This window comes from Dendropsophus ebraccatus, chromosome 12 (assembly GCF_027789765.1).
Source record: "Dendropsophus ebraccatus isolate aDenEbr1 chromosome 12, aDenEbr1.pat, whole genome shotgun sequence".
Classification (NCBI taxonomy): Eukaryota; Metazoa; Chordata; class Amphibia; order Anura; family Hylidae; genus Dendropsophus; species Dendropsophus ebraccatus.
Genome location: NC_091465.1, coordinates 87,203,344 through 87,230,451, shown reverse-complemented (window position 1 = coordinate 87,230,451; position 27,108 = coordinate 87,203,344). Strand labels below are relative to the sequence as shown.

Here is a 27,108-nt window from a genome sequence, read left to right as displayed (position 1 = left end):
TAGAGGATGGTGATACAGGGTGCCGGGTGTACGGAGGCCTCCACCACCACCACTGATAGGGGGCCCTTTTTCTTCCAGACCGCCCTGGACCATGGATACTTGGGCTGCTTGCGGAAACTACGGAAAAATAAAGAATCTAAAAAAGTTTACAAGCAGCTGGAGCAGCAGCTTCAGGGGCAGCCGTCCTGGCCCCCCGTGAACCAGACTCTGTACCCCAGCCGCCCCAAGCACTTCAGGTAGCAGGAATCGGGGAGGACGTTCTGTGAACCTGTTACAGGGGTGACTGCTGGGAGTCTCCAATCCTGGAGTGAGACAATAACACCGCCATGCCTTGTCATATCTCCTGTGCCCGGACATCCCACTCCAGATCCGCAGCGACAGGTGGACGCCTCACACATTCTTCTAGTGGATACAAGAGTACAGGACCAGTCATCTCACCAGCCCCTGTGCTCTAGACCCCTCCTGTATATTGGTCTGTCGCCTGCTGATTCTCAGGAATGGTTCTCACCTCCGGGGATTACATGTGTCCCCCCCCCCCTCCCTCAGGGATATGTACGTTCTGCAGATGATCTCCTAGGACAGCGATGCAGCTCATCACACTGGAGGCTCCACCGTTCTGCGTCTCCTGAGCTGAAGCCCTGGTAGTTTAGTGTCTGTGTGCCCCCCGTACAGTGGCCGCCTCTTATATATCCTTGGCTGGTGCGGATTTTACCACATGGGGGTTTGTTCTTGCCAAAAAGACAATGTACCTTAGTCACCCCGGTCACTCATCTCCTTTATGAATTTTCTCTTTCTTAATGTTTTAATTTGTTTTTATAAATGTTCTGTTGGTGTAAACTGTGAAAATAAGACGATGGCCGAGAGCCAGTGGCCGGCGTCATCCTAACGTGATGGATGTGGTGAGCGCAGCTCCGTCACCATCAGTTACTGCTATACCATCTGTTCAGGAAGTCTGGCGTCCGTCTGTCAGATGTTAGAGTGCCGATTACTGTGGAGTTATCTGGGTATTACTTGTACTTCTGGCTGTGCAGCACTAGGTGGCGCTATGTTACAGGCTCAGGGAAGGTTGGGGGTCACCTATAGCCCCCGATGTGCTGCAGAGGAAGGTTAAGGGAAAGATGGCCGCACGGGAAACTGCAGCAGATAGTACGGACGTCCATCTACAGTGTTTTCCTTGGATCCGCAGCAAAACCCAGATCACTGACACAAGGGTCCAGATTTACTAAAGTCGCTTACTCCTTAGGACAAGCAGCAGCAGCAGATCCGTCACAGTGTGTCAGGCTTTTGGGTGAATCAGAAGCATATGAGGCCTGTCTAGTCTGTTATTTAATTGTGCAATTGCAGTTAGTAAATCTGGGCCGTAGGGTGGAAACGCACAGCGCAGATCTTCTGCAGATTGTGGATGAGAGTTTATTTTACTTTATCTGCTTCACTGTGTCTGTGATTGCTGCAGGGTCCGGTGGGTGTGGCCACACTCCTACATGGGAGGAGACACTGGGACATGTGACGGTGATTGCTACAGGGTCCGGTGGGTGTGGCTACACTCCTACATGGGAGGAGACACTGGGACATGTGATGATGATTGCTGCAGGGTCCGGTGGGTGTGGCCACACTCCTACATGGGAGGAGACACTGGGACATGTGATGATGATTGCTGCAGGGTCCGGTGGGTGTGGCCACACTCCTACATGGGAGGAGACACTGGGACATGTGACTGTGATTGCTGCAGGGTCTGGTGGGTGTGGCCACACTCCTACATGGGAGGAGACACTGGGACACGTGACTGCCGATGCTGCTCTCATTACTGCCTCCCTGGTGCCGTGTTGTACCCCCAGACTCCATGACTGAAGGATTATTCTGTCCCTTCCCCCATTGATGGGACGTGGTCTCGTAGACGTTGTCACTTTTATCACTTTTGTGGCCTTTTTCCTACAAACCAAATAGCGATTATTTAATAGATTATATGAGAATTTATTTTTGAGGATGGAATATTGTGCGCGGCTCCGGCCGCCAATAAAGGCGCCTTTTCTACCCTCCGGCTCCGTCTCTGTGTGGATGTCTATGATGGTTTCCGTCATTCCTCGGATGAGGTGATAGAAGGCGCCGTCCTGGTGATCAGACCCTCCCGCCGCCATCTTTCCTCTTTTACATGGGTGTTCCCCAGTCTTTAGCGGGTCAGGCTGTCGGCGTGCTGCAGCAGCTGTGTGTGTGTGGGGGGGTGCACTTATATTCTTGTATCTGAGGTTATAGCCCGGAGCAGGTGATGTCACTTACAGTCAGACTTCTCTGGTTGCCTCTTCTCGGAACAGGTTACCATGGTAACATCCAGACGTATCCATTTCTGTAACTATGTGATACACTGTATCTCATCCGTCATACTTAGTAACCTGGCTGTGTGGGGAGCGGTCTCCCTGCTTTACACTGCAGGCTGCGTCCTGAATACAGGGGCTGCATTATGATGTCCCCGCCCCCTGGTGCCCCCTTACATCTCCCGCATCTCTCACCTGTCTTCTCCTTCGCAGTGATCTCAGCCTCATGATCCCGGAGATGTCTCAGAAGTCACCGCTCTGGAATCCTGCAGCCATAAGACGCGTCCAGACACGTAGAGCGGCCACAGTGATGGATTCCAGCCCTGAGTGTAAGCTCCTCAGCTCACAGACATAGGGGCCAGTAACAGCTGGAATATGACAGCCCCGCTCCCTGTATATCGTGTATAGGGAGGTAGTCACAGCCCCGCCCCCTGTATATCATGTGTATAGAGGTAGTCACAGCCCCGCCCCCTGTATATCCTGTGTATAGAGGGGTATTCACAGCCCCGTCCCCTTTATATCCTGTGTATAGAGAGGTAGTCACAGCCCCGCCCCCTGTATATAATGTGTATAGAGAGGTAGTTACAGCTCCGCCCCCTGTATATCTTGTGTATAGAGAGGTAGTCACAGCCCTGCCCCCTGTATATCATGTGTATAGAGTAGTCACAGCCCCGCCCCCTGTATATCATGTATATAGAGGTAGTCACAGCTCCGCCCTCTGTATATCATGTGTAAAGAGGTAGTCACAGCCCCACCCCCTGTATATCGTTTATAGAGAGGTAGTCACAGCCCCGTCCCCTGTATATCCTGTGTATAGAGAGGTATTCACAGCTCCGACTCCCTGTATATCACGTGCATAAAGAGATAGTCACAACCCCGCCCCCTGGATGACATCATTGATATAATATGATGTAATTAGAGGTGAGACATTAAGCAGCAGTACTTATTGGCCCAGATTTACAAACTGAGGTCCACCAAACCATGGCACCTGTTTTTTGTTTGTTTGTTTTTTTTTGCCAACATTTATGTGTTTGCGCTTCTTTTACTACACCCTTATGACCTCGCAGAAAGTAAAGGTGGCATGGTGGGAACAGTGCTGTAAGGGGTTCAGTGACGGGGAGGGGGTACAGTGACGGGGAGGAGATACAGTGACATGGCAGGTACAGTGACGGGGAGGAGGTACAGTGACATGTCAGGTACAGTGACAGGGAGGAGATACAGTGACATGGTAGGTACAGTGACATGGTAGGTACAGTGACGGGGAGGAGGTACAGTGACGGGGGAGGAGGTATAGTGACGGGGGAGGAGGTACAGTGACATGGTAGGTACAGTGACGGGGAGGAGGTACAGTGACATGGCAGGTACAGTGACATGGTAGGTACAGTGACATGGCAGGTACAGTGACTGGGAGGAGGTACAGTGACATGGCAGGTACAGTGACTGGGAGGAGATACAGTGACATGGCAGGTACAGTGACATGGCAGGTACAGTGACTGGGAGGAGGTACAGTGACATGGCAGGTACAGTGACAGGGAGGAGATACAGTGACATGGCAGGTACAGTGACTGGGGAGGAGGTACAGTGACATGGCAGGTACAGTGACAGGGAGGAGATACAGTGACATGGCAGGTACAGTGACTGGGGAGGAGGTACAGTGACATGGCAGGTACAGTGACTGGGAGGAGATACAGTGACATGGCAGGTACAGTGACGGGGAGGAAGTACAGTGAAGGGGGAGGAGGTACAGTGACATGGCAGGTACAGTGAATGGGAGGGGATAGATATAAAAAAAATATATTACAGTGTGTCCCATGTCACCAGGTTACAGAGTGTCCTCAGAGACATGGTCATACTTTAGCAATCCCACAGAAGGGGGTGCAGTGACGTTGGGGGTACATTGACTTGGAGGTACAATAACAGATGGGGGGGTATAGTAATGTTGGGGGTTACAGTGACGGGGGTACAGTGATGTTGGGGGTTACAGTGACGTTGGGGGTTACAGTGATAGGGAATGAGGGCAAAAATGAGCAGATCTGCGCCCCTGTCGTTGATCTCCTATGAGGCCGGTCTCCCTGATCCTGCACATTGCTGTATTTATGCTGACGTCCGGGTCAGATCCTGGGACCCCCAGTGTAATGGCCCCCGGGGATCGCAGCATCTGCTCCTCTGATGTGTTTGTATCTTGTAAACAGCAATTACATGATGATCCAGAACTCTTATTGTGGACACAGCGTCCTGGAGCCGAGGGGCGCCCCCCCCCCCCCCCACACAGGGCTGAGGTGTTTATTATAATGTTATAAACTCCAGGCCCCTCTTGCTGTAACCAGTGACGTATGAAGGGTTCATGGGGTGACGGGACGGAAGATGGGGGAGACTCCTCTACAAGTGAAGAAGAGGTGAAACATGAGGGAGCAGATGTGTAGCTCATCAGATGGTGCAATGTTCTGCAGAGGTCAGGGGTGTAATAATCTGCAGGATATATCACTATGTATCTGTCAGCGAGGACAGAGTGATGTTCTGCAGATTTGTAAAAAAAAGTCAGGTGTAATACTCTGCAGATAATATAACTATCTGTCAGGAGGTAGAGAGGACAGCGATGTACTGCAGAGAGGTCAGGGGTGTAATAATCTGCAGACAATATAACTCGGGTAGAGAAGACAGCGATCTGCGAATCTGTAGGGAGATCATTGGTGTAATAATCTGCAGGATATATCACTAGGTATCCGTCAGGTAGAGATAACAGAACAATGTTCTGCAGAGAGGTCGGGTGTAATACTCTGCAAATAATATAACTATGTATCTGTAGAGAGGACAGAGCAATGTTCTGTATAGAGTGCAGGGGTGCAATACTCTGCAGATAATATAACTATGTATCAGTCAGTAGAGAGGACAGAGCAATGTTCTGTATAGAGTGCAGGGGTGCAATACTCTGCAGATAATATAACTATGTATCAGTCAGTAGAGAGGACAGGGCGATGATCTGTATAGAGTGCAGGGGTGTAATACTCTGCAGATAATATAACTATGTATCAGTCAGTATAGAGGACAGGGCGATGTTTTGTTGGCAGCTGGAGGGTTAACCCCGCTTCTGCAGCACAGAGGGAGTCAGGAGCTGCTGCTGGAGCTGTAACCTGTTTCTTTAGGACCCTGCGGAGCGGCTGAGGTTGGATTTAGGGATTTGTCCCCTTGTGAGAGCCTCAGATAGAGAGAAGACAGCAAGAGAGTGCAGGAGAGAAGAGACAGCCGGAGCTGCAGCCCTGGTAAGCCCCTGAGCCCCCGGCCCGGACCCCCACATGTGCTGCTGTGCTGTGGCCTCCGCTCTGGCCGGCTGGGGGCTCATTCATTTCCTCTTCATTGATTCATAGATAATTGATAGATTTCTGTTACATTTGGGCCCCTCCTCCTAATCTGCATAATTATTCACAATGATAAGATGAATGATGATTCTGAGGGATCCCCCCCAGTGCATCATGGGTAACCCCACAGAGTGACAGGCTGGTACCTCTGGGGAGCAGGGTTCCCCCATAATGTCTGTGGTTGCCTGACAGCGGCGGGTGATGAAGGGTTAATGTCTGGGGGGCAAATGGTTCATTTACAGGGGGGACATTTATGGGACCCCCCCCCCCCCCCCATTTCTTCCCTATAGAGCCCCCCCTAGATGACATGGCTCCCCTGTGGCCCCGGAGCACAGGGTCATACTGTGTGGGGGTCATACTGTTATGGGGGCCCCGGCCCCCCCCCTCCCAGGACCCGACGGCCCATGTAATTTGTCTTCCTGGTTTGCAGCCAATTTCTAAACTTTGTCTGAGTTTTTGCCTTTGTCCCCTTGTTCACAGCTGGAAATGTATAAAGGGATTTAGGGGGTGGGGGCTGGGAGTGGCCCCTGGGGGGTGAGAGGGGAGGGCTGGCTGCATTTTGGATGGGGTGGGCTAGAGGGGGGTTTTGCTGATGAATCCCAGATGTTTCCATCCTGTATGAACCACAAAATGCAGGGAACAAAGGCGTCCTGTATCCAGAGGGGAGACGGGGCTGGGGGGCCGATCACTTCCACAGCTGGACCTCACCTGGTACTATGGGGGTCTCACCAGAAGCTGACCAGTCCTTACACTATGGGGGTCTCATCAGCAGCTGACCAGTCCTGGCACTATGGGGGTCTCATCAGCAGCTGACCAGTCCTGGCACTATGGGGGTCTCATCAGCAGCTGACCAGTCCTGGCACTATGGGGGTCTCACCAGCAGCTGACCAGTCCTAACACTATGGGGGTCTCATCAGCAGCTGACCAGTCCTGGCACTATGGGGGTCTCTTCATCAGCTGACCAGTCCTTACACTATGGGGGTCTCATCAGCAGCTGACCAGTCCTTACACTATGGGGGTCTCATCAGCAGCTGACCAGTCCTTACACTATGGGGGTCTCATCAGCAGCTGACCAGTCCTGGCACTATGGGGATCTCACCAGCAGCTGACCAGTCCTGGCACTATGGGGGTCTCATCAGCAGCTGACCAGTCCTGGCACTATGGGGGTCTCACCAGCAGCTGACCAGTCCTGGCACTATGGGGGTCTCATCAGCAGCTGACCAGTCCTGGCACTATGGGGGTCTCATCAGCAGCTGACCAGTCCTGGCACTATGGGGGTCTCTTCATCAGCTGACCAGTCCTGGCACTATGGGGGTCTCATCAGCAGCTGACCAGTCCTGGCACTATGGGGGTCTCACCAGCCCATTTGGTGTATTTTCAACAGGGGTCCTGACACCTCTGTATAGAGTGAGTGTGAAAGTGTTAACCCAAGAGCTGACAATTATTTCCAGCAAGCCCTATAAACACCCAGCTCCTTCCTGCCTGCGCCTGGACACCTGTCACTGGGGTCACATGCGGGGTCTCCGGGGGTCTGCTGAGAATCATTTTGTTTGCTCACATGTTGTTTCACTTGCCACCTCATGTACAACTACTCAAATACAATGGCCGGAGGCTAGAGGCAGCGATAACAATGGTGGGGAACCAGCAGGGATCACATGATACCCCTTGACCCCTTAGAAGTGTTTCCAGCTAAGGTCATGATGGGAGTTGTAGTTTATCAACAGCCAGAGACTCATAACAGCCAGCGCTCCAACCCACAAAACTACAACTCCCATCATTCCCCAGCATGTGGCTCTCTAACCTACACAACTACAACTCCCATTATTCCCCAGCATGTGGCTCTCCAACACAGCTACAGCTCCCATCATTCACTGCTGTGTGGCTCTCCATCCTACACAACTACAGCTCCCATCATTCTCCAACATGTTGCTCTCCAACCTAAACAGCTACAACTCCCATTATTCCCTTGCATGTGACTTAACTTAAACAACCACAACTCCCATCATTGCCCGGCATGTGTCTCTTTAACCTATAGAACTACAACTCCTATCAGTCACTGTCATGTGGCTCTTCATCGTACAGAACTACAACTCCCATCATCCCCTGGCATGTGGCTCTCTAACCTACACAACTACAACTTCCATCATTCACCGACATGTGGCTCTCTAACCTACACAACCACAACTCCTATCATTCACTAACTTGTGGCTCCCCATCCTACACAACTACAACTTCCATCAGTCCCCAACATGTGGCTGTTCGAACTACACAACTACAACTTCCATCATTCACTGACATGTAGCTTTTCAAACAACAAAACTCCAACTCCCATCATTCTCCAACATGTGGATCTCCCATCATTGCCCAGCATGCGGCTCTTTGTTCTGCTGAACTACAACTCCCATCATTCCCTGGCATGTGGCTCTCTAACCTGCAGAACTACAACTCCCATCATTCCCTGACATGTGACTCTCCAACCTACAAAACTACAACTCCCATCATTCCCCGGCATGTGGCTCTCCAACTCCCATCATCTCTAGGAAGGTTTGGTAGTGTTCCCAAGCTGAGGCTCCCGCTGTGTCCGGGCATTTGGTGGTAGCCGTATATAAGCAGCTGTAGAGCCACATGTCTGGGTCCCAGGAGGGGCTGTGTGTGTGAGTGGTCGGGGGCTGGCCGGCCTCTTTGGTCACTCTGTGGCCATTAGCTCAGATTGCGTCGCTGTCCTCATGGTTATTGTGCGGCACCATAGCAGGATTTCTTTCCTTCCATCACTCTTTGCAGCCGGATTCCTGCCTTGCGGATATGGAGGAAGGACTTTGGGTTAAAATCACCTTTATTATATGTTAGACAATTGTTGGAAAATACAGAATTGTAAAAAAATAATAAAATAAATAAGGTCCCTTTGTGGTGAGAGCCGCCATCTTTTCCGGGGGGCAGGTGGCGTCTCTTGTTTGTTGGCAGTGCTTGGCATGTAGACCTCGCAGCCAGGGAAATAAACCTGAGACCTCCGGGCCTGGCAGCAAAAAGTGGAAAATGTGATGAGTGGAGCGTCTACCTGCGAGTGACAATGTGCCAGCACGGCCCCTCACCTCCTGGGGGGAACCGTACGAGACATCCATAATGTCAGGGAGAGCTCAGAGCCAACCAGGGCCCAACATGTGACTGCGGTGTTCAGACCGGTTACCTGCTCCAGATGCCTCAAGTCTCGGCAGTGGTTGATCTGTAGCTCCGGATGCCTCATGTCTGCTGTGGTCCTGTGGTCGCTCTGTAGCCCTAGATGCCTCATGTCTGCTGTGGTCCTGTGGTTGGTCCATAGCTCCGGATGCCTCATGTCTGCTGTGGTCCTGTGGTTGGTCTGTAGCCCTAGATGCCTCATGTCTGATGTGGTCCTGTGGTTGATCTGTAGCTCCGGATGCCTCATGTCTGCTGTGGTCCTGTGGTCGCTCTGTAGCTCCGGATGCCTCATGTCTGCTGTGGTCCTGTGGTTGGTCTGTAGCCCTAGATGCCTCATGTCTGCTGTGGTCCTGTGGTTGGTCTGTAGCTCCGGATGCCTCATGTCTTTGCTGTGGTCCTGTGGTTGGTCTGTAGCTCCGGATGCCTCATGTCTGCTGTGGTCCTGTGGTCGCTCTGTAGCTCCGGATGCCTCATGTCTGCTGTGGTCCTGTGGTCGCTCTGTAGCTACAGATGCCTCATGTCTGCTGTGGTCCTGTGGTCGCTCTGTAGCTACGGATGCCTCATGTCTGCTGTGGTCCTGTGGTCGCTCTGTAGCTACGGATGCCTCATGTCTGCTGTGGTCCTGTGGTCGCTCTGTAGCCCTAGATGCCTCATGTCTGCTGTGGTCCTGTGGTCGCTCTGTAGCCCTAGATGCCTCAAGTCTCGGCAGTGGTTGGTCTATAGCTCCAGATGCCTCATGTCTGCTGTGGTCCTGTGGTTGGTCTATAGCTCCGGATGCCTCATGTCTTGGCTGTGGTCAGTCTGTAGCTCCAGATGCCTCATGTCTCGGCTGTGGTCCTGTGGTCGCTCTGGATGTCTTTATATCTCGGCAGTGGTTGGTCTATAGCTCCGGATGCTTCATGTCTTCTGTGGTCGGTCTGTAGCTCCGGATGCCTCATGTCTCCTGTGGTCGGTCTGTAGCTCCGGATGCCTAATGTCTCCTGTGGTCGGTCTGTAGCTCCGGATGCCTCATGTCTGCTGTGGTCGGTCTGTAGGTCCGGATGCCTCATGTCTTTGCTGTGGTCGGTCTGTAGCTCCGGATGCCTCATGTCTGCTGTGGTTGGTCTGTAGCTCCGGATGCATCATGTCTGCTGTGGTCAGTCTGTAGCTCCAGATGCCTCATGTCTCGGCTGTGGTCCTGTGGTCGCTCTGGATGTCTCATATCTCGGCAGTGGTTGGTCTATAGCTCCGGATGCTTCATTTCTCCTGTGGTCGGTCTGTAGCTCCGGATGCCTCATGTCTGCTGTGGTCCTGTGGTTGGTCTGTAGCTCCGGATGCCTCATGTCTGCTGTGGTCCTGTGGTTGGTCTGTAGCTCCGGATGCCTCATGTCTGCTGTGGTCCTGTGGTTGGTCTGTAGCTCCGGATGCCTCATGTCTTTGCTGTGGTTGGTCTGTAGCTCCGGATGCCTCATGTCTTTGCTGTGGTTGGTCTGTAGCTCCGGATGCCTCATGTCTGCTGTGGTCCTGTGGTCGGTCTGTAGCTCCGGATGCCTCATGTCTCCTGTGGTTGGTCTGTAGCTCCGGATGCCTCATGTCGGCTGTGGTCCTGTGGTCAGTCTGTAGCTTTGAATGCTTCATGTTTAGGCTGTGGTCAGTCTGTAGCTCCGGATGCCTCATGTCTCGGCTGTGGTCCTGTAGTCGGTAGCTCCGGATGCCTCATGTTTCAGCTGTGGTTGGTCTGTAGCTCTGTATGCCTCATGTCTCGGCTGTGGTTGGTCTATAGCTCAGGATGCCTCATGTCTCCTGTGGGCGGTCTGTAGCTCCGGATGCCTCATGTCTCGGCTGTGGTCCTGTAGTCGGTAGCTCCGGATGCCTCATGTTTCAGCTGTGGTTGGTCTGTAGCTCTGTATGCCTCATGTCTCGGCTGTGGTTGGTCTATAGCTCTGGATGCCTCATGTCTCCTGTGGTTGGTCTGTAGCTCTGTATGCCTCATGTTTCAGCTGTGGTTGGTCTGTAGCTCCAGATGCCTCATGTCTCCTGAGGTTGGTTTGTATCTCCGGATGCCTCATATCTCGGCTGTGGTCCTGTGGTTGGTTTGTATCTCCGGATGCCTCATGTCTCCTGTGGTCGGTCTGTAGCTCCAGATGCCTCATGTCTCCTGTGGTCGCTCTGTAGCCCTAGATGCCTCATGTCTCGGCTGTGGTCCTGTGGTCGCTCTGTAGCCCTAGATGCCTCATGTCAAGGCTGTGGTTGGTCTGTAGCTCCAAATTCTTCATGTCTGCTGTGGTCCTGTGGTTGGTCTATAGCTCCGGATGCCTCATGTCTCGGCTGTGGTCCTGTGGTTGGTCTGTAGCTCCGGATGCCTCATATCTTGGCTGTGGTCCTGTGGTTGGTCTGTAGCTCCGGATGCCTCATATCTTGGCTGTGGTCCTGTGGTTGGTCTGTAGCTCTGGATACCTCATATCTCGGCTGTGGTCCTGTGGTCGGTCTGTAGCTCCAGATGCCTCATATCTCGGCTGTGGTCCTGTGGTTGGTCTGTAGCTCCGGATGCCTCATATCTCGGCTGTGGTCCTGTGGTTGGTCTGTAGCTTTGGATGCCTCATGTCTCAGCTGTGGTCGGTCTGTAGCTCTGGATGCCTCATGTCTCACCAATGACTGGATGTGATGGGCTCGGGGGTCTTGTCTGGACTCGCTTTGTTGCGGGGGCAGCGGCAGGATTTGGCTTCTCTCCAGGATAATAACATTCCTGACACAGGACAATGTTATGTCTGCTGTGGCGGAGGTTAGATTGTCAGCTCCTCTGCGGGCAAATATTACCTTCCCCTATAGTGCATTACACAGGTATACAGCCCGGGCACACACCTTCTGTATGTATATACTGGCTAGGTACCGCACAGGTATACAGCCTGGGCAGACACCTGCTGTATGTATATACTGGAGATGTACCATACAGTTATACGGCCCGGGCACACACCTGCTGTATGTATATACTGGAGATGTACCACAAGGGTATACGGCCCTGGCACACACCTGCTGTATGTATATACTGGCTAGGTACCGCACAGGTATACAGCCTGGGCACACACCTGCTGTATGTATATACTGGAGATGTACCATACAGGTATATGGCCCGGGCACACACCTGCTGTATGTATATACTGGAGATGTACTGCACAGGTATACGGCCCGGGCACACACCTGCTGTATGTATATACTGGAGATGTACCACAAGGGTATACGGCCCTGGCACACACCTGCTGTATGTATATACTGGAGATGTACTGCACAGGTATACGGCCCGGGCACACACCTGCTGTATGTATATACTGGAGATGTACTGCACAGGTATACGGCCCGGGCACACACCTGCTGTATGTATATACTGGAGATGTACCACAAGGGTATACGGCCCTGGCACACACCTGCTGTATGTATATACTGGAGATGTACTGCACAGGTATACGGCCCGGGCACACACCTGCTGTATGTATATACTGGAAATGTACCACAAGGGTATACGGCCCTGGCACACACCTGCTGTCTGTATATACTTGAGATGTACCACACAGGTATACAGCCTGGGCACACACCTGCTGTATGTATATACTGGAGATGTACCATACAGGTATATGGCCCGGGCACACACCTGCTGTATGTATATACTGGAGATGTACCACAAGGGTATACGGCCCTGGCACACACCTGCTGTATGTATATACTGGAGATGTACTGCACAGGTATACGGCCCGGGCACACACCTGCTGTATGTATATACTGGAGATGTACTGCACATGTATATGGCCCGGGCACACACCTGCTGTATGTATATACTGGAGATAAACCACAAGGGTATACGGCCATGGCACACACCTGCTGTATGTATATACTGGAGATGTACCACAAGGGTATACGGCCCTGGCACACACCTGCTGTATGTATATACTGGAGATGTACTGCACAGGTATACGGCCCGGGCACACACCTGCTGTATGTATATACTGGAGATGTACTGCACAGGTATACGGCCCTGGCACACACCTGCTGTATGTATATACTGGAGATGTACTGCACAGGTATACGGCCCGGGCAGTCACCTGCTGTATGTATATACTAGAGATGTGCTGTACAGGTATATGGCCCGGGCAGTCATCTGCAGCTGTATGTATATACTGGCTATGTACTGCACAGGTATACGGCCCGGGCAGTCACCTGCTGTATGTATATACTGGAGATGTACCACATGGGTATACGGCCTAGGCACACACCTGCTGTATGTATATACTGGAGATGTACCACATGGGTATACGGCCCTGGCACACACCTGCTGTATGTATATACTGGAGATGTACTGCACAGGTATACGGCCCGGGCACACACCTGCTGTATGTATATACTGGAGATGTACTGCACAGGTATACGGCCCGGGCAGTCACCTGCTGTATGTATATACTGGAGATGTACCACACGGGTATACCCCCCGGGCAGTCACCTGCTGTATGTATATACTGGAGATGTACCACATGGGTATACGGCCCAGGCACACACCTGCTGTCTGTATATACTGGAGATGTACTGCACAGGTATACGGCCCTGGCACACACCTGCTGTATGTATATACTGGAGATGTACTGCACAGGTATACGGCCCGGGCACACACCTGCTGTATGTATATACTGGAGATGTACCACACGGGTATACGGCCCAGGCACACACCTGCTGTCTGTATATACTGGAGATGTACTGCACAGGTATACGGCCCGGGCACACACCTGCTGTATGTATATACTGGAGATGTACCACACGGGTATACGGCCCGGGCACACACCTGCTGTATGTATATACTGGAGATGTACCATACAGGTATATGGCCCGGACACACACCTGCTGTATGTATATACTAGAGATGTACCACACGGGTATACGGCCCAGGCACACACCTGCTGTATGTATATACTGGAGATGTACTGCACAGGTATACGGCCCTGGCACACACCTGCTGTATGTATATACTAGAGATGTACCACACGGGTATACGGCCCAGGCACACACCTGCCATCACTGGTTCCTAATCGGAGTGATGGGGTGCTGCGTTGGTCTCCGATTCTTCGCACGTCATCTAGCTTCCTAACGATGATTGCGTTGCGTCCTTCCAGTCTTTGGCGGTGGGGGTGGCAGGTGCAGCCGTGCGCACTGATCGGCTGTGACCGACCCCTCTGCCCTCGGGCACGGTGCCCGGCTTCTCTCTAGAAATCTTGTCGGTGAAGATTTCCTGAAGCTTTGATCAGACTGGAGGAATAAGAATCTGATGGCGGCTGTGGAGTAATGATGGGGAGGGGGGCGGGTACAGTGTGACGGACTCCGGCTATAGCCCCCCACCCCAATTATCTGCCAGTCAGTGTGAGCGCCCCCTCATGGTCATGCTGGGAGTTGTAGTTCTATAGTGGAGGGGATAGGCTTGGCAGGGCTGTACCCTGATCCCTCCTGGTGTAGCAGGAATCCGTGGAAATCCCAACCTGACACTGAGGGTGGGTCTGGTGCTGACATGGTGGCTGTATGTGGTGAGTGCGGATCCAGGGCCTCCGGCTCCCTCTGAGAGTCCTTGTTAATCCAGACTGTGGTTCTTTATTGCAGACAAGAAAACTTCCCGCAGCCATGCGCGCCACGTGTCTCCTCATCCTCTGTGTACAGGGTAAGTGCTGCCCTCTCTCACTGTATGACCATATGTGCTCTCTGTGATCATAGAGATGAGTGCATGGAGGGGATAGAGAGGACTGTGCAGCTGTAACTATGACCATATGTGCTCTCTGTGATCATAGAGATGAGTGCATGGAGGGGATAGAGAGGACTGTGCAGCTGTAACTATGACCATATGTGCTCTCTATGATCATAGAGTCATAGAGATGAGTGCGGGGATAGGATATAGAGGACTGTGCAGCTGTATGACCACACAGTTCTCTGTACATAGAGATGAGTGCATGGAGGGGATAGAGAGGACTGTGCAGCTGTAACTGTATGACCACACAGTTCTCTGTACATAGAGATGAGTGCAGGGAGGGGATAGAGAGGACTGTGCAGCTGTAACTGTATGACCACACAGTTCTCTGTACATAGAGATGAGTGCATGGAGGGGATAGAGAGGACTGTGCAGCTGTAACTGTATGACCACACCGTTCTCTCTCTGATCATAGAGAGGAATGTAGGAAGGTGATAGAGAGGACTGTGCAGCTGTAACTGTATGACCACACAGTTCTCTCTGTGATCATAGAGATAAGTGCAGGGAGGGGATAGAGAGGACTGTGCAGCTGTAACTGTATGACCACACAGTTCTCTGTATAAAGAGATGAGTGCAGGGAGAGGATAGAGAGGACTGTGTAGCTGTAACTGTACGACCCCACAGTTCTCTGTATAAAGAGATGAGTGCAGGGAGGGGATAGAGAGGACTGTGCAGCTGTAACTGTATGACCCCACAGTTCTCTCTCTAATCATAGAGAGGAATGTAGGAAGGTGATAGAGAGGACTGTGCAGCTGTAACTGTATGACCACACAGTTCTCTCTCTGACCATAGAGATGAGTGCAGGGAGGGGATAGAGAGGACTGTGCAGCTGTATCTGTATGACCACACAGTTCTCTGTACATAGAGATGAGTGCACGGAGGGGATAGAGAGGACTGTGCAGCTGTAACTGTATGACCACACCGTTCTCTCTCTGATCATAGAGATGAGTACATGATTGTGTAGAGAAGTTTGGGGGGCTCTGCCCTCTGATTGTTACTGTGGTGGGGGGCCTGTAGATCCAGTGGCCCCTTTACCTTATCCATGTGGCCCATAGATACACACTAAGCTGCTGTTCATTGCATTTGCAGGAGTTTTGGCGCAGCAATTTGATGTCATCCCCCAGTACGACGGCCCCACAGGTGAGAGTGAACATGGCGGCATCTCTGTCTTCTCTCCCAGAATTCCCTGTAATCCACTGTATCCTCCTGTGAATTCATGTCAGGAGATTCGTCACAGGGACCCCAACAGGGCTGTGCCCCCCATATAGTCACATATAGGGACCGCGTGTGACGTCCTTCACAGCAACTCAAATATCTCTTCGGTGACAAGTACAGGAAGCACCGTGTCACATGACTCCATCAGCCATAGTTGTGCCCCACAAGACGACCCCATTCACATGACTGAGAACCGCCATCTAGTCCTCGGACAGCATCATAGAGACCTATAGTGATCTGTAATGATCTATAAAGTGATCTATAACGATCTGTTATCATATAGGATAATCTATAGGGATCTGTCCTAATATACAATAATCTATAGGAATCTGCTGTGACCGATAATCTATAGAATATGTCAAAATATATGATAATCTATAGGGATCTGTAATACAGTAATCTATAGGGATCTGTAATATGATAATCTATAGGGATCTGTAATAGTATATGATAATCCATAGAAATCTATAATAATATACTATAATCTAAAGGGATCTGTAATATGATAATCTCTAGGGATCTGTAATAATAATAATATATGATAATCTATAGGGATCTGTTATACAGTAATCTATAGGGATCTGTAATATATGATAATCTATAGGGATCTGTAATAATATACTATAATCTATAGGGATCTGTAATATGATAATCTATAGGGATCTGTAATAATATACTATAATCTATAGGGATCTGTAATATGATCTCTAGGGATCTGTAATAATATACTATAATCTATAGGGATCTGTAATAATATACTATAATCTATAGGGATCTGTAATATGATCTCTAGGGATCTGTAATAATATACTATAATCTATAGGGATCTGTAATAATATACTATAATCTATAGGGATCTGTAATAATATACTATAATCTATAGGGATCTGTAATATGATCTCTAGGGATCTGTAATAATATACTATAATCTCTAGGGATCTGTAATATGATAATCTCTAGGGATCTGTAATAATATACTATAATCTATAGGGATCTGTAATAATGTATGATAATCTATAGGGATCTGTAATAATATACTATAGTCTATAGGGATCTGTAATATGATCTCTAGGGGTCTGCTATAATCTATAGGGATCTGTAATAATATACTATAATCTATAGGGATCTGTAATAGTATATGATAATCTATAGGGATCTGTAATATGAAACATTGTAACGAACCCTCAGCAGAGATGGCGACCTCCCATTGGGTGACTGGTCAGCGAGCGCCGGCTGAATCCTTTGCTGCTTCTCATATATCTCTTCTCTGTTTGTCTTTTCCAGAGGCTCCTTATTACTACGACTATGATGGTAAGTGTCACCTGATCAGCTGATCCTGTATACTGTGTGTATAGAATGTGCAGATGGGAGATGTTAGGGCCCTATTACACGGAACCATGATCGGCCATATTCGGCCCGTGTAATAGAAGGCAATGATCGGCTCATCGTTGCAGTCGTTTGTCTTTCACCATATTGATTGGTATAGCAGCGATCTGCTGCCGTCACCCCGTGGAATAGGAGGCAGCGGACCGCTGCTATCTACTATGGTGGGCTACCTGTAAGATCTAGCGATCACCCCCGCACCTCCCCCGCGGCCCCCTCCCCCGGACTCACCTGCTCGCTGCCGCCGCGTGTGATAGTGGGCTGAATACAGCCTTCAGACTGGGAGCAGCTCCTGTACTGTAATAGGCTGCAGGTTCCTGATGGATCCAGAGATCAGACCTCCATGTTCTCCCCTCCTTACTCTGAGATCTTCTGGATTTCCCGCAGATCAGTCGGTGGGGCAGCAGCAGCCGAATCAGCACGTCCAGACCGGATTCCATGTCCTGACCCAACCGGATGATCAGCAGATTCTGGACCAGTTTGAGTTTGTCCCTCAGCAGCAGCAGCAAACCCAGCAGGAGATCATCCCGGTGCCCACCTTCGGTAAGACGTCCATGGAACCTTCCGGGTGGCATATGGCTGGGGACTCTGCAGACGCTGAGCTGTTTGTCTTTACTTTCAGATACTTATCAGACTGAACCGACAGAACCCGGACCCCTGGGTAAGTGTCACGTGGATCGCTCCATCTATAGTCTGCCCAGTATTTAAGGCAGCTGCTAGATTTATTAGGCTGGCATTGGGGATTTACACCAGGGCTTCTCTACTTCTACTGCCAGGGCCTAAGCAGACACTCCATGTTCATGCTGGGGCCTCTCCAACAAACACATAGTACTGTGCAGCATCAAATACTGCCATGTAGTGCACATAATATCCCAAATCAGCACCACAGTGACAAAGTAATCAACTCTCTACCAGCGATAAACAGAACCACATTGCATAGTAACCCAACACCACAGCAATACATACTGCTCCACCTGCAGTGCAGAAATATATACTGCTCAACCTACAGTGCAGCCATAAAGCTGCTCCACCTGTAGTAGCCCAACACCACAGCAATACATACTGCTCCACCTGCAGTGCAGAAATATATACTGCTCAACCTACAGTGCAGCCATAATGCTTCTCCACCTGTAGTAACCCAACACCACAGCAATACATACTGTTCCACCTGCAGTGTAGAATACATACTGCTTCACCTGTAGATAACCAACACTGCAGTGAAGCAATAATCCTATAGTAAACTAACCAACACCACACTGCAGCCATAATGGTCCACCTGTAGTAATCCAATACCACAGCAATACATACTGCTCCACCTGTATTAAATTAACATAGCACTGCAGAAACACGTACTGCTCAGCCTGTCGGAAACCAGCACCACAGCGTAAGGGTCATGTTCCCATCCCCATTCCTCTCTTACCTATCTTGCAATTTTAAGTTTCCCCTCCTTACCACATCCTCCTTCCTTCCCCACCACTTCCCTATTCACAGCCCCGGGACAGGATTGTCTCCCTGGTAATACATTACCCAGAAGGGAGTCTTTTCTCTTCTTAAGCATCTCCCCTGTGCTTCATCTTCAGTCACACTGACCCCTAGGTTAAGGACCTGGGAAATCACGGTCATGTGACCATGATTATGCAATAATCGCAGGTCCTTTACATACTGTCAGTACAGAGCCTACAGTGATAATGCAGGGCTGCCAATATCAGTGTACTCCTTGCCTGGAGCCCCTGCTGTGTGCTGATGCCAGTACAGACAGGGACCCTGTGCCTCACCAGTAACATGCGCCCCACCAGTAACATGCGCCTCACCAGTAACATGCGCCTCAGCTGTTGAGAAGCTAAAGGGAGGGGCGATGATGCTGCAGCACTGTGGATGTACAGTAGTCTGTACACTTTCATTTACACCAGTGGCAGTTGTCCTGAGCTTTATAAGTAGTCACAGAGGTGAGGCAAGCCTTGATTTACCTTTGAGGAACAGTGTGGATCGTCTTTGGCAGGCAGACAGGCACCCAACCCAGGCCCCCTCTCTTCTGCACATAGGAAATGGAGGGGGAGGGGCTTAGCATGTACTGTCTTCTGTCCTGATCTAGCTGTTACTAGAGACAGATTTCCCAGGTACAGGTGGTGGACGGGGCAAGACACTTAGTGGCCAAGACTTTAGAGCAATTTTCTGTGGAAAGGAAGTGATGTACATACATGTGACAGATCACACGGGCGATCATATGGAGGGAAGTGTGTGAAACGACAGTGACCGCTCAAAGGTCTGCAGAGCGTTGTTATAGAAGGATAATGATGATCATACAGATCTTTTGGAGGTGATGAATATAAAGCTTTGCTGCGCTCCGTGCTGAGTAGATTTGTGTTCCTTTAGATTGTCGTGAAGAGCAGTATCCCTGCACCCGGCTCTACTCTGTCCACAAACCCTGTAAGCAGTGCATCAATGGGATCTGTATACACAGGTAGGTGAGGCCAGGGTGTCGGCGGGCGGGCTCATGGCATCGCTTGGTGGCGGTCAGTGACTCTTTGTCCTCTTGTCTCTTGTGTTTTCAGCCTCCGGCGCATGTACGTGATTAACAAAGAGATCTGTGTCCGCACCGTGTGCGCCCACGAGGAGCTCCTGAGAGGTGAGAGTGACAGCAGTGATAGGAGGGTTAATGGGCACCCCCCACCATCCACCATGTGCCCCTCCACATATACAGTTACACCAACAAGCTGGGTGCCGCCACATGGTGGATTCACAGCAGCGGCAATGTGAATGTCACCCACATCCCGCCGGTCACTCCAGATTTATTGTAGATGTCACCCACACCCGGACGGTCACTGCAGATTTATTGTAGATGTCACCCACACCCGGACGGTCACTGCAGATTTATTGTAGATGTCACCCACACCCAGCCGGTCACTACAGATTTATTGTGGATGTTACCCACACCCGGCCGGTCACTGCAGATTTATTGTGGATGTCACTCAACCCACCCGTCACTACAGATTTATTGTAGATGTCACCCACACCCGGCCGGTCACTGCACATTTATTGTAATGTCACCCACACCCGGCCGGTCACTGCACATTTATTGTAGATGTCACCCACATCCAGCCGGTCACTGCACATTTATTGTAGATGTCACCCACACCCGGCCGGTCACTGCACATTTATTGTAGATGTCACCCACATCCAGCCGGTCACTGCACATTTATTGTAGATGTCACCCACATCCGGCCGGTCACTGCACATTTATTGTAATGTCACCCACACCCGGCCGGTCACTGCAGATTTATTGTAGATGTCACCCACATCCGGCCGGTCACTGCACATTTATTGTAATGTCACCCACATCCGGCCGGTCACTGCACATTTATTGTAATGTCACCCACACCCAGCCGGTCACTGCACATTTATTGTAGATGTCACCCACACCCGGCCGGTCACTGCAGATTTATTGTAGATGTCACCCACACCCGGCCGGTCACTGCACATTTATTGTAGATGTCATCCACACCCGGCCGGTCACTGCACATTTATTGTAGATGTCACCCACATCCGGCCGGTCACTGCACATTTATTGTAGATGTCACCCACACCCGGCCGGTCACTGCACATTTATTGTAGATGTCACCCACACCCGGCCGGTCACTGCAGATTTATTGTAGATGTCCCCCACTCCCGGCCGGTCACTGCAGATTTATTGTAGATGTCCCCCACTCCCGGCCGGTCACTGCACATTTATTGTAGATGTCACCCACACCCGGCCGGTCAGTGCAAATTTATTGTAGATGTCCCCCAACCTGCCGGTCACTGCAGATTTGTTGTAGATGTCACCCACATCCGGCCGGTTACTACAGATTTATTGTGGATGTCACCCACTCCCGGCCGGTCACTGCAGATTTATTGTGGATGTCACCCACTCCCGGCCGGTTACTACAGATTTATTGTAGATGTCACCCACACCCGGCCGGTTACCGCAGATTTATTGTAGATGTCACCCACACCCAGCTGGTCACTACAGATTTATTGTGGATGTCACCCACTCCCGGCCGGTCACTGCAGATTTTCCCCAGTGACCTTACTGCAGGTGCCGCAGATCAGAGTCTGTGACTGCAGAACTGAAATACATTGCTTTTATGTTTCTAGAATATTCAATCTGCCCCCAAATCCACAGCGCTGACTCCGTATCACAACTCACATGATATATTGATGTGGATATGTTGCAGTGTGTGGTCATACACTAAAGGGGAACCCCACAGGTGACATCTGTGGCACATACAGACATAGGTGACTGGTGCGGCCACAATGCCTGAAATCCTGGGAAACAACAGGTGAAAGGTGTCAGGCGACCATTCACACTCGGCTTCTCCCTCCCTGCTGACCATTTTGGGTCTTCTGACCCTCTTACCCCATTAATAATCCATCATCTGTCCATTGTATAGACAGTCACTTCATACACACATTATATGTGGTGCTGTTGTTGCACTATGTCCAAGTGTCGGCCATCTTGGATCACTCACCTCTCTCTCTTCTCCCCTCAGCTGACCTGTGTAGGGACAAGTTCCCCCGCTGTGGGGTGGTGGCGTCCAGCGGGCTGTGTCACTCGGTGGGAGCTCAGTGCACCAGGAGCTGTGGAGGCTGTTAGAAGAGGATTCACCCCCAAGTGAAGAAGCAGCCCGCCACCAGGGGGCGCCCCGAGCCCTCAGCCGCAGTCAGTGTGATTACTGGATGGGGTGGGAGGTGCTAGTATTATATCCCCCTATATTTTACTGTATTATATTGTATGTGCCCTGGCCGGGGCACTGTGGGCTCTCGCCATATGATATTCTGCCCAGCGCACTGCACTGCTCCACCATATTCCCACCGACTCTGCTCGGGACTGGTTTCTCTGGCAGTGGAGGGGTCTGCGGCTCCGGTTACCTAGTGGCCAGTCACCAGGAGCGGCAGCGGATCAGCCTGTCATTGAGTACTGTACGATCTCCCCTCCCCCCTCACTCCTCCCTGCTGGAGCCTCTGATCCTGATCCGCTTTACACAATGGGATGTGGGGACCAAACTTTTTGTAATGTGTTTTGTATAAAAGAGAAATAAAGTGCAGAATTTTACCCAATGACTATGGGAACGAATCTGAATGGGAGAAGATTGGGGGGGACGAATCTTAAAGGGGGAAGATGGGGGGCTGGGGGGGGACGAATCTGAATGGGAGAAGATTGGGGGGGACGAATCTTAAAGGGGGAAGATGGGGGGCTGGGGGGGGACGAATCTGAATGGGAGAAGATTGGGGGGGACGAATCTGAATGGGAGAAGATTGGGGGGAGGGACGAATCTGAATGGGAGAAGATTGGGGGGGGACAAATCTTAAAGGGGGAGACGGGGTGCTGGACGAATGAATGGGAGAAGACAGGGGGAAGGATATGAAAGGGGGACCAATCTGAAAGGGGAAAATGTGGGGGATGAATCTGAAAGGGGGGAGATGTGGGGGACGAATCTGAATGGGAGAAGAGGGGGGGACAAATCTGAAAGGGGGGAGATGGGGGGCTGACGAATCTGAAAGGGGGAAATGTGGGGGATGAATCTGAAAGGGGGGAGATGTGGGGGACGAATCTGAATGGGAGAAGAGGGGGGGACAAATCTGAAAGGGGGGAGATGGGGGGCTGACGAATCTGAATGGGAGAAGACGGGGGAAGAATCTGAAAGGGGGAGATGGGGGGCTGAATCTGAGATGGGGGGCTGGACGAATCTGAAAGGGGGAGATGGGGGTCTGGGGGGGATGAATCTGAAAGGGGGGAGACAAATCTGAAAGGAGGGAGATGGGGGGCTGGATGAGTCTGAATGGGAGAAGACGGGGGACAAATCTGAATGGGGGGGAGATGGGGGCTGGGAGGGGACAAATCTGAATGGGGGGGGGGGGGAAGATAGGCCTGGGAGGGGACAAATCTGAATGGGGGGGAGATGGGGGCTGGGAGGGGACAAATCTGAATGGGAGAAGACGGGGGACAAATCTGAAAGGGGGGAGTTGGGGGGGACAAATCTTAAAGGGGGGAGATGGTGGGCTGACTAATCTGAATGGGAGAAGACGGGGGGACGAATCTGAAAGGGGGGAGATGGGGGCTGGGAGGGGAAAAATCTGAATGGGCGGGGGGGGGAGATGGGCCTGGGAGGGGACAAATCTGAATGGGGGGGGGATGGGGGCTGGGAGGGGACAAATCTGAATGGGGGGGAGATGGGCCTGGGAGGGGACAAATCTGAATGGGGGGGGGGAGATGGGGGCTGGGAGGGGACAAATCTGAATGGGAGAAGACGGGGGACAAATCTGAAAGGGGGGAGATGGGGGGCTGGGGGGGACAAATCTTAAAGGGGGGAGATGGTGGGCTGACTAATCTGAATGGGAGAAGACGGGGGGACAAATCTGAAAGGGGAAAGATGGGGGGCTGGGGGGGGACGAATCTGAAAGGGGGGAGATGGGGGGCTGGACGAATCTGAAAGGGGGAGATGGGGGGCTGAATCTGAAAGGGGGAAGACAAATCTGAAAGGGGGAAGATGGGGGGGGACGAATCTGAAAGGGGGGAGATGGGGGCTGGGAGGGGACAAATCTGAATGGGGGAAGATGGGGGCTGGGAGGGGACGAATCTGAATGGGAGAAGACTGGGGGGGAACGAATCTAAATGGGAAAAGACTGGGGGGGACAAATCTGAATGGGGGGAGATGGGGGCTGGGAGGGGACGAATCTGAATGGGAGAAGACTGGGGGACGAATCTGAATGGGGGGGAAATGGGGGCTGGGAGGGGACGAATCTGAATGGGAGAAGATGGGGGGGGACCAATCTGAATGGGAGAAGACTGGGAGAGAAGAATCTGAATGGGAGAAGACTGGAGGGGACGAATCTGAATGGGGGGGGGGGATGGGGGCTGGGAGGGGACGAATCTGAATGGGAGAAGACTGGGGGGGGACGAATCTGAATGGGAGAAGACTGGGAGAGAAGAATCTGAATGGGAGAAGCATAGGGGGGGACGAATCTGAATGGGAGAAGACTGGGGGGGGGACGAATCTGAATGGGAGAAGACTGGGAGAGAAGAATCTGAATGGGAGAAGCATAGGGGGGGACGAATCTGAATGGGGGGGAGATGGGGGCTGGGAGGGGACGAATCTGAATGGGAGAAGACTGGGAGGGGGGGGACAAATCTAAATGGGAGAAGACTTGGGACGAATCTGAATGGGGGGGAGATGGGGGCTGGGAGGGGACGAATCTGAATGGGAGAAGACTGGGGGGACAAATCTGAATGGGGGGGGAGATGGGAGCTGGGAGGGGACAAATCTGAATGGGAGAAGACTAATCTGAAAGGGGGGATGAATCTGAATGGGGGGAGACTGGGGGGGGTGACGAATCTGAATGGGAGAAGACTGGGGGGGACAAATCTGAAAGGGAGAAGACTAATCTGAAAGGGGGGAGGAGATGGGGGCTGGGAGGGGACGAATCTGAATGGGGGGGCGACTGGGGGGCATGAATCTGAATGGGAGCGGGGGAAGGGTGGCATAAGGGAGGTCTCTCCCCACCAATGTGTGTATTATACCAGATAGAAAACCGCTCACAGGACAGGAAGAGGCCGCTGTAATTACTGTCTTAGGGCGGGTTCACACTACGAAATTCTCGCGGACAATGTCCGTGGAATTCCGTCAGCTGTCCGCCCGCACATCTGGGCGCCTTTCCGCCGGCCCCATAGACACCATTCTATGGGCCGGCGTATTCCGCTATACGCTGAAAGAAGTGTCATGTCACTTCTTTTAGCGGATAGCGGAATACGTCGGCCCATAGAATGGTGTCTATGGGGCCGGCGGAAAAGCGTGTGCCCGTGCTGGCGGAATTCCGCGGACATTGTCTGCGAGAATTCCGTAGTGTGAACCCACCCTTAAAGTAAGATTCTCCCTGTTGCCCATAGCAACCAATCACAGCTCAATGTGAGAAGTGAAAGATGAGCTGTGATTGGTTGCTATGGGCAAAACAGACTCACTTCAAGACAGCGTCATAAATCTCCCCCATATATCCTAAAGTTCAGAATTATATCAGTGATGTCATCCAGGGGCGCTGTGACTACCTCTATACACGGGATATACAGGGGGCGGGGCTGTGACTACCTCTCTATACATGGGGCAGGGCTGTGACTACCTCTCTATACACGGGATATACAGTGGGTGGGGCTGTGACTACCTCTATACACATGATATACAGGGGGCGGGGCTGTGACTACCTCTCTATACACGGGATATACATGGGGCAGGGCTGTGACTACCTCTATACACGGGATATACATGGGGCAGGGCTGTGACTACCTCTATACATGGGAGATATACAGGGGGCGGGGCTATGACTACCTCTCGATACATGGGAGATATACAGGGGGCGGGGCTGTGACTACCTCTATACACGGGATATACAGGGGGCGGGGCTGTGACTACCTCTATACACGGGATATACAGGGGGCGGGGCTGTGACTACCTCTCTATACACGGGATATACATGGGGCAGGGCTGTGACTACCTCTATACACGGGATATACAGGGGGCGGGGTTGTGACTACCTCTATACACGGGATATACAGGGGGCGGGGCTATGACTACCTCTCGATACATGGGAGATATACAGGGGGCGGGGCTGTGACTACCTCTCTATACACGGGATATACAGGGGGCGGGGCTGTGACTACCTCTCTACACGGGATATACAGGGGGCGGGGCTGTGACTACCTCTCTATACACGGGATATACATGGGGCAGGGCTGTGACTACCTCTATACACGGGATATACAGGGGGCGGGGTTGTGACTACCTCTCTATACACGGGATATACAGGGGGCGTGGCTGTGACTACCTCTCTATACACGTGATATACAGGCTGGTGTCAGCAGTAATAGAGGAATAGCTGTTCCTCTAGTATAATGAGTGTGGGTCTCATGTCATCATATCAGTGATGTCACACAGGAGACGGGGCTGTGACTCCCTACTTTATAACATACAGAAATCAGATTATTTTTTCATTATAATCTTTTATTATTTTCTGTAAAATCACAGTAATAATCACAGTGGCACGAAGTGTATAAACCCCACAGATAGGTGACGTCGTCCTCAGCGCTGATATCACGAGAGACAGGAAGAGGAGGCGTTCACCACAGCAGCCAATCAGATCACTGCTATCAGTTGTGCTGGAATCTGATTGGCTGCAGTCGGTGACTCCTCCGCGTTTCCTGTTCGCTTGACGTCTTGTTCCCTGAGGTCAGTAAAATATTAATATAAAAGTGTGAAGGCACCAAACCCTGAAACACGGGGCGTCTGTAGTGTGACGATGACTGGACGGAATGATGTCACCGGACGGTGGAGGGGACAGCGGATCGGTAATGTGGCGACTGATACAGCAGACGTTGGAGGCCTCGGCCCGCGGCGGGGGATGATGACGTCTTGGGCGGAGTTCACATTTAGTTTATAGAAAACAGGAAACGTTTTGTTCTTTTGTCTCATTTTTGTGCTTTTTATAAAATAGATATTGTTTTTCTCTGAAACAAATCTGTCCCTGCGTTTCATGGGGAGACGTCCGATGTGTCCGATGCGGTGAATTGACCGGTCCTCGCTCCTGTGTCCGTCGTGTCGCTGCCCCCTACAGACTAATTCACAGTTATATAAAATACATTCAGAGTGCGGTGAGGAAGGAGAACTCTCATCCTCCGGGTCCTCGCTGTCAGTGCTCTGATCAGAAGTAGAAAAAAAGGGTCAAGGGGTCTTGGTCAAGAGTTACAGCACCAGAAGTGTGCGCAGCGGAGGGCACCAGCTTACTTCCCTGAGAGCAGTGGGGCAGAGTAGTGAGACTGGCACCGGCGCAGCTCCTGCTGCAGTTGTTCCTTCAGGGTGGAGATCTGTGGATGGAGAGAGAGCAGATGGTGGGG

At 51.5% G+C, this 27,108-nt stretch overlaps 3 protein-coding genes across 5 annotated transcripts in view; 2 read left to right on the top strand and 1 right to left on the bottom strand.

Annotated features, from left to right (window-relative positions):
- ATP13A2 (ATPase cation transporting 13A2) overlaps positions 1-2,038 on the top strand; it is a 40,862-nt gene extending 38,824 nt beyond the window's left edge. For both annotated transcript variants that reach the window (XM_069949059.1, XM_069949060.1), the window contains exon 29: positions 79-2,038. In XM_069949059.1, the coding sequence (XP_069805160.1) occupies positions 79-240 (162 nt within the window). In that variant the 3' untranslated portion in view covers positions 241-2,038. The remainder of the gene's footprint in view (positions 1-78) is intronic.
- Positions 891-22,281, top strand: MFAP2 (microfibril associated protein 2). Its single transcript, XM_069946809.1, has 12 exons — positions 891-899; positions 1,345-1,454; positions 2,523-2,616; positions 5,453-5,569; positions 14,450-14,507; positions 15,681-15,731; positions 17,091-17,117; positions 17,577-17,732; positions 17,812-17,850; positions 19,563-19,650; positions 19,742-19,815; positions 21,719-22,281. Exons 1-12 carry the CDS (start codon positions 891-893, stop codon positions 21,820-21,822), a joined length of 927 nt encoding a protein of 308 aa, XP_069802910.1. The 3' UTR covers positions 21,823-22,281.
- A 3,932-nt stretch (positions 22,282-26,213) lies between these two features.
- The window catches only part of CROCC (ciliary rootlet coiled-coil, rootletin), a 52,110-nt gene continuing 51,215 nt past the window's right edge, over positions 26,214-27,108 (bottom strand). For both annotated transcript variants that reach the window (XM_069947385.1, XM_069947384.1), the window contains exon 37: positions 26,214-27,078. In XM_069947385.1, coding sequence (XP_069803486.1) covers positions 26,995-27,078 — 84 coding nt within the window. In that variant the 3' untranslated portion in view covers positions 26,214-26,994. The remainder of the gene's footprint in view (positions 27,079-27,108) is intronic.

Bases quoted from the DNA above. Each gene is read 5' to 3' on its own strand.
- MFAP2 (XM_069946809.1), top strand. The intron at 5,570-14,449 runs GTAAGCCCCTGA...TCTTTATTGCAG, and splicing joins CAGCCGGAGCTGCAGCCCTG to ACAAGAAAACTTCCCGCAGC. The intron at 17,851-19,562 runs GTAAGTGTCACG...GTGTTCCTTTAG, and splicing joins GACAGAACCCGGACCCCTGG to ATTGTCGTGAAGAGCAGTAT.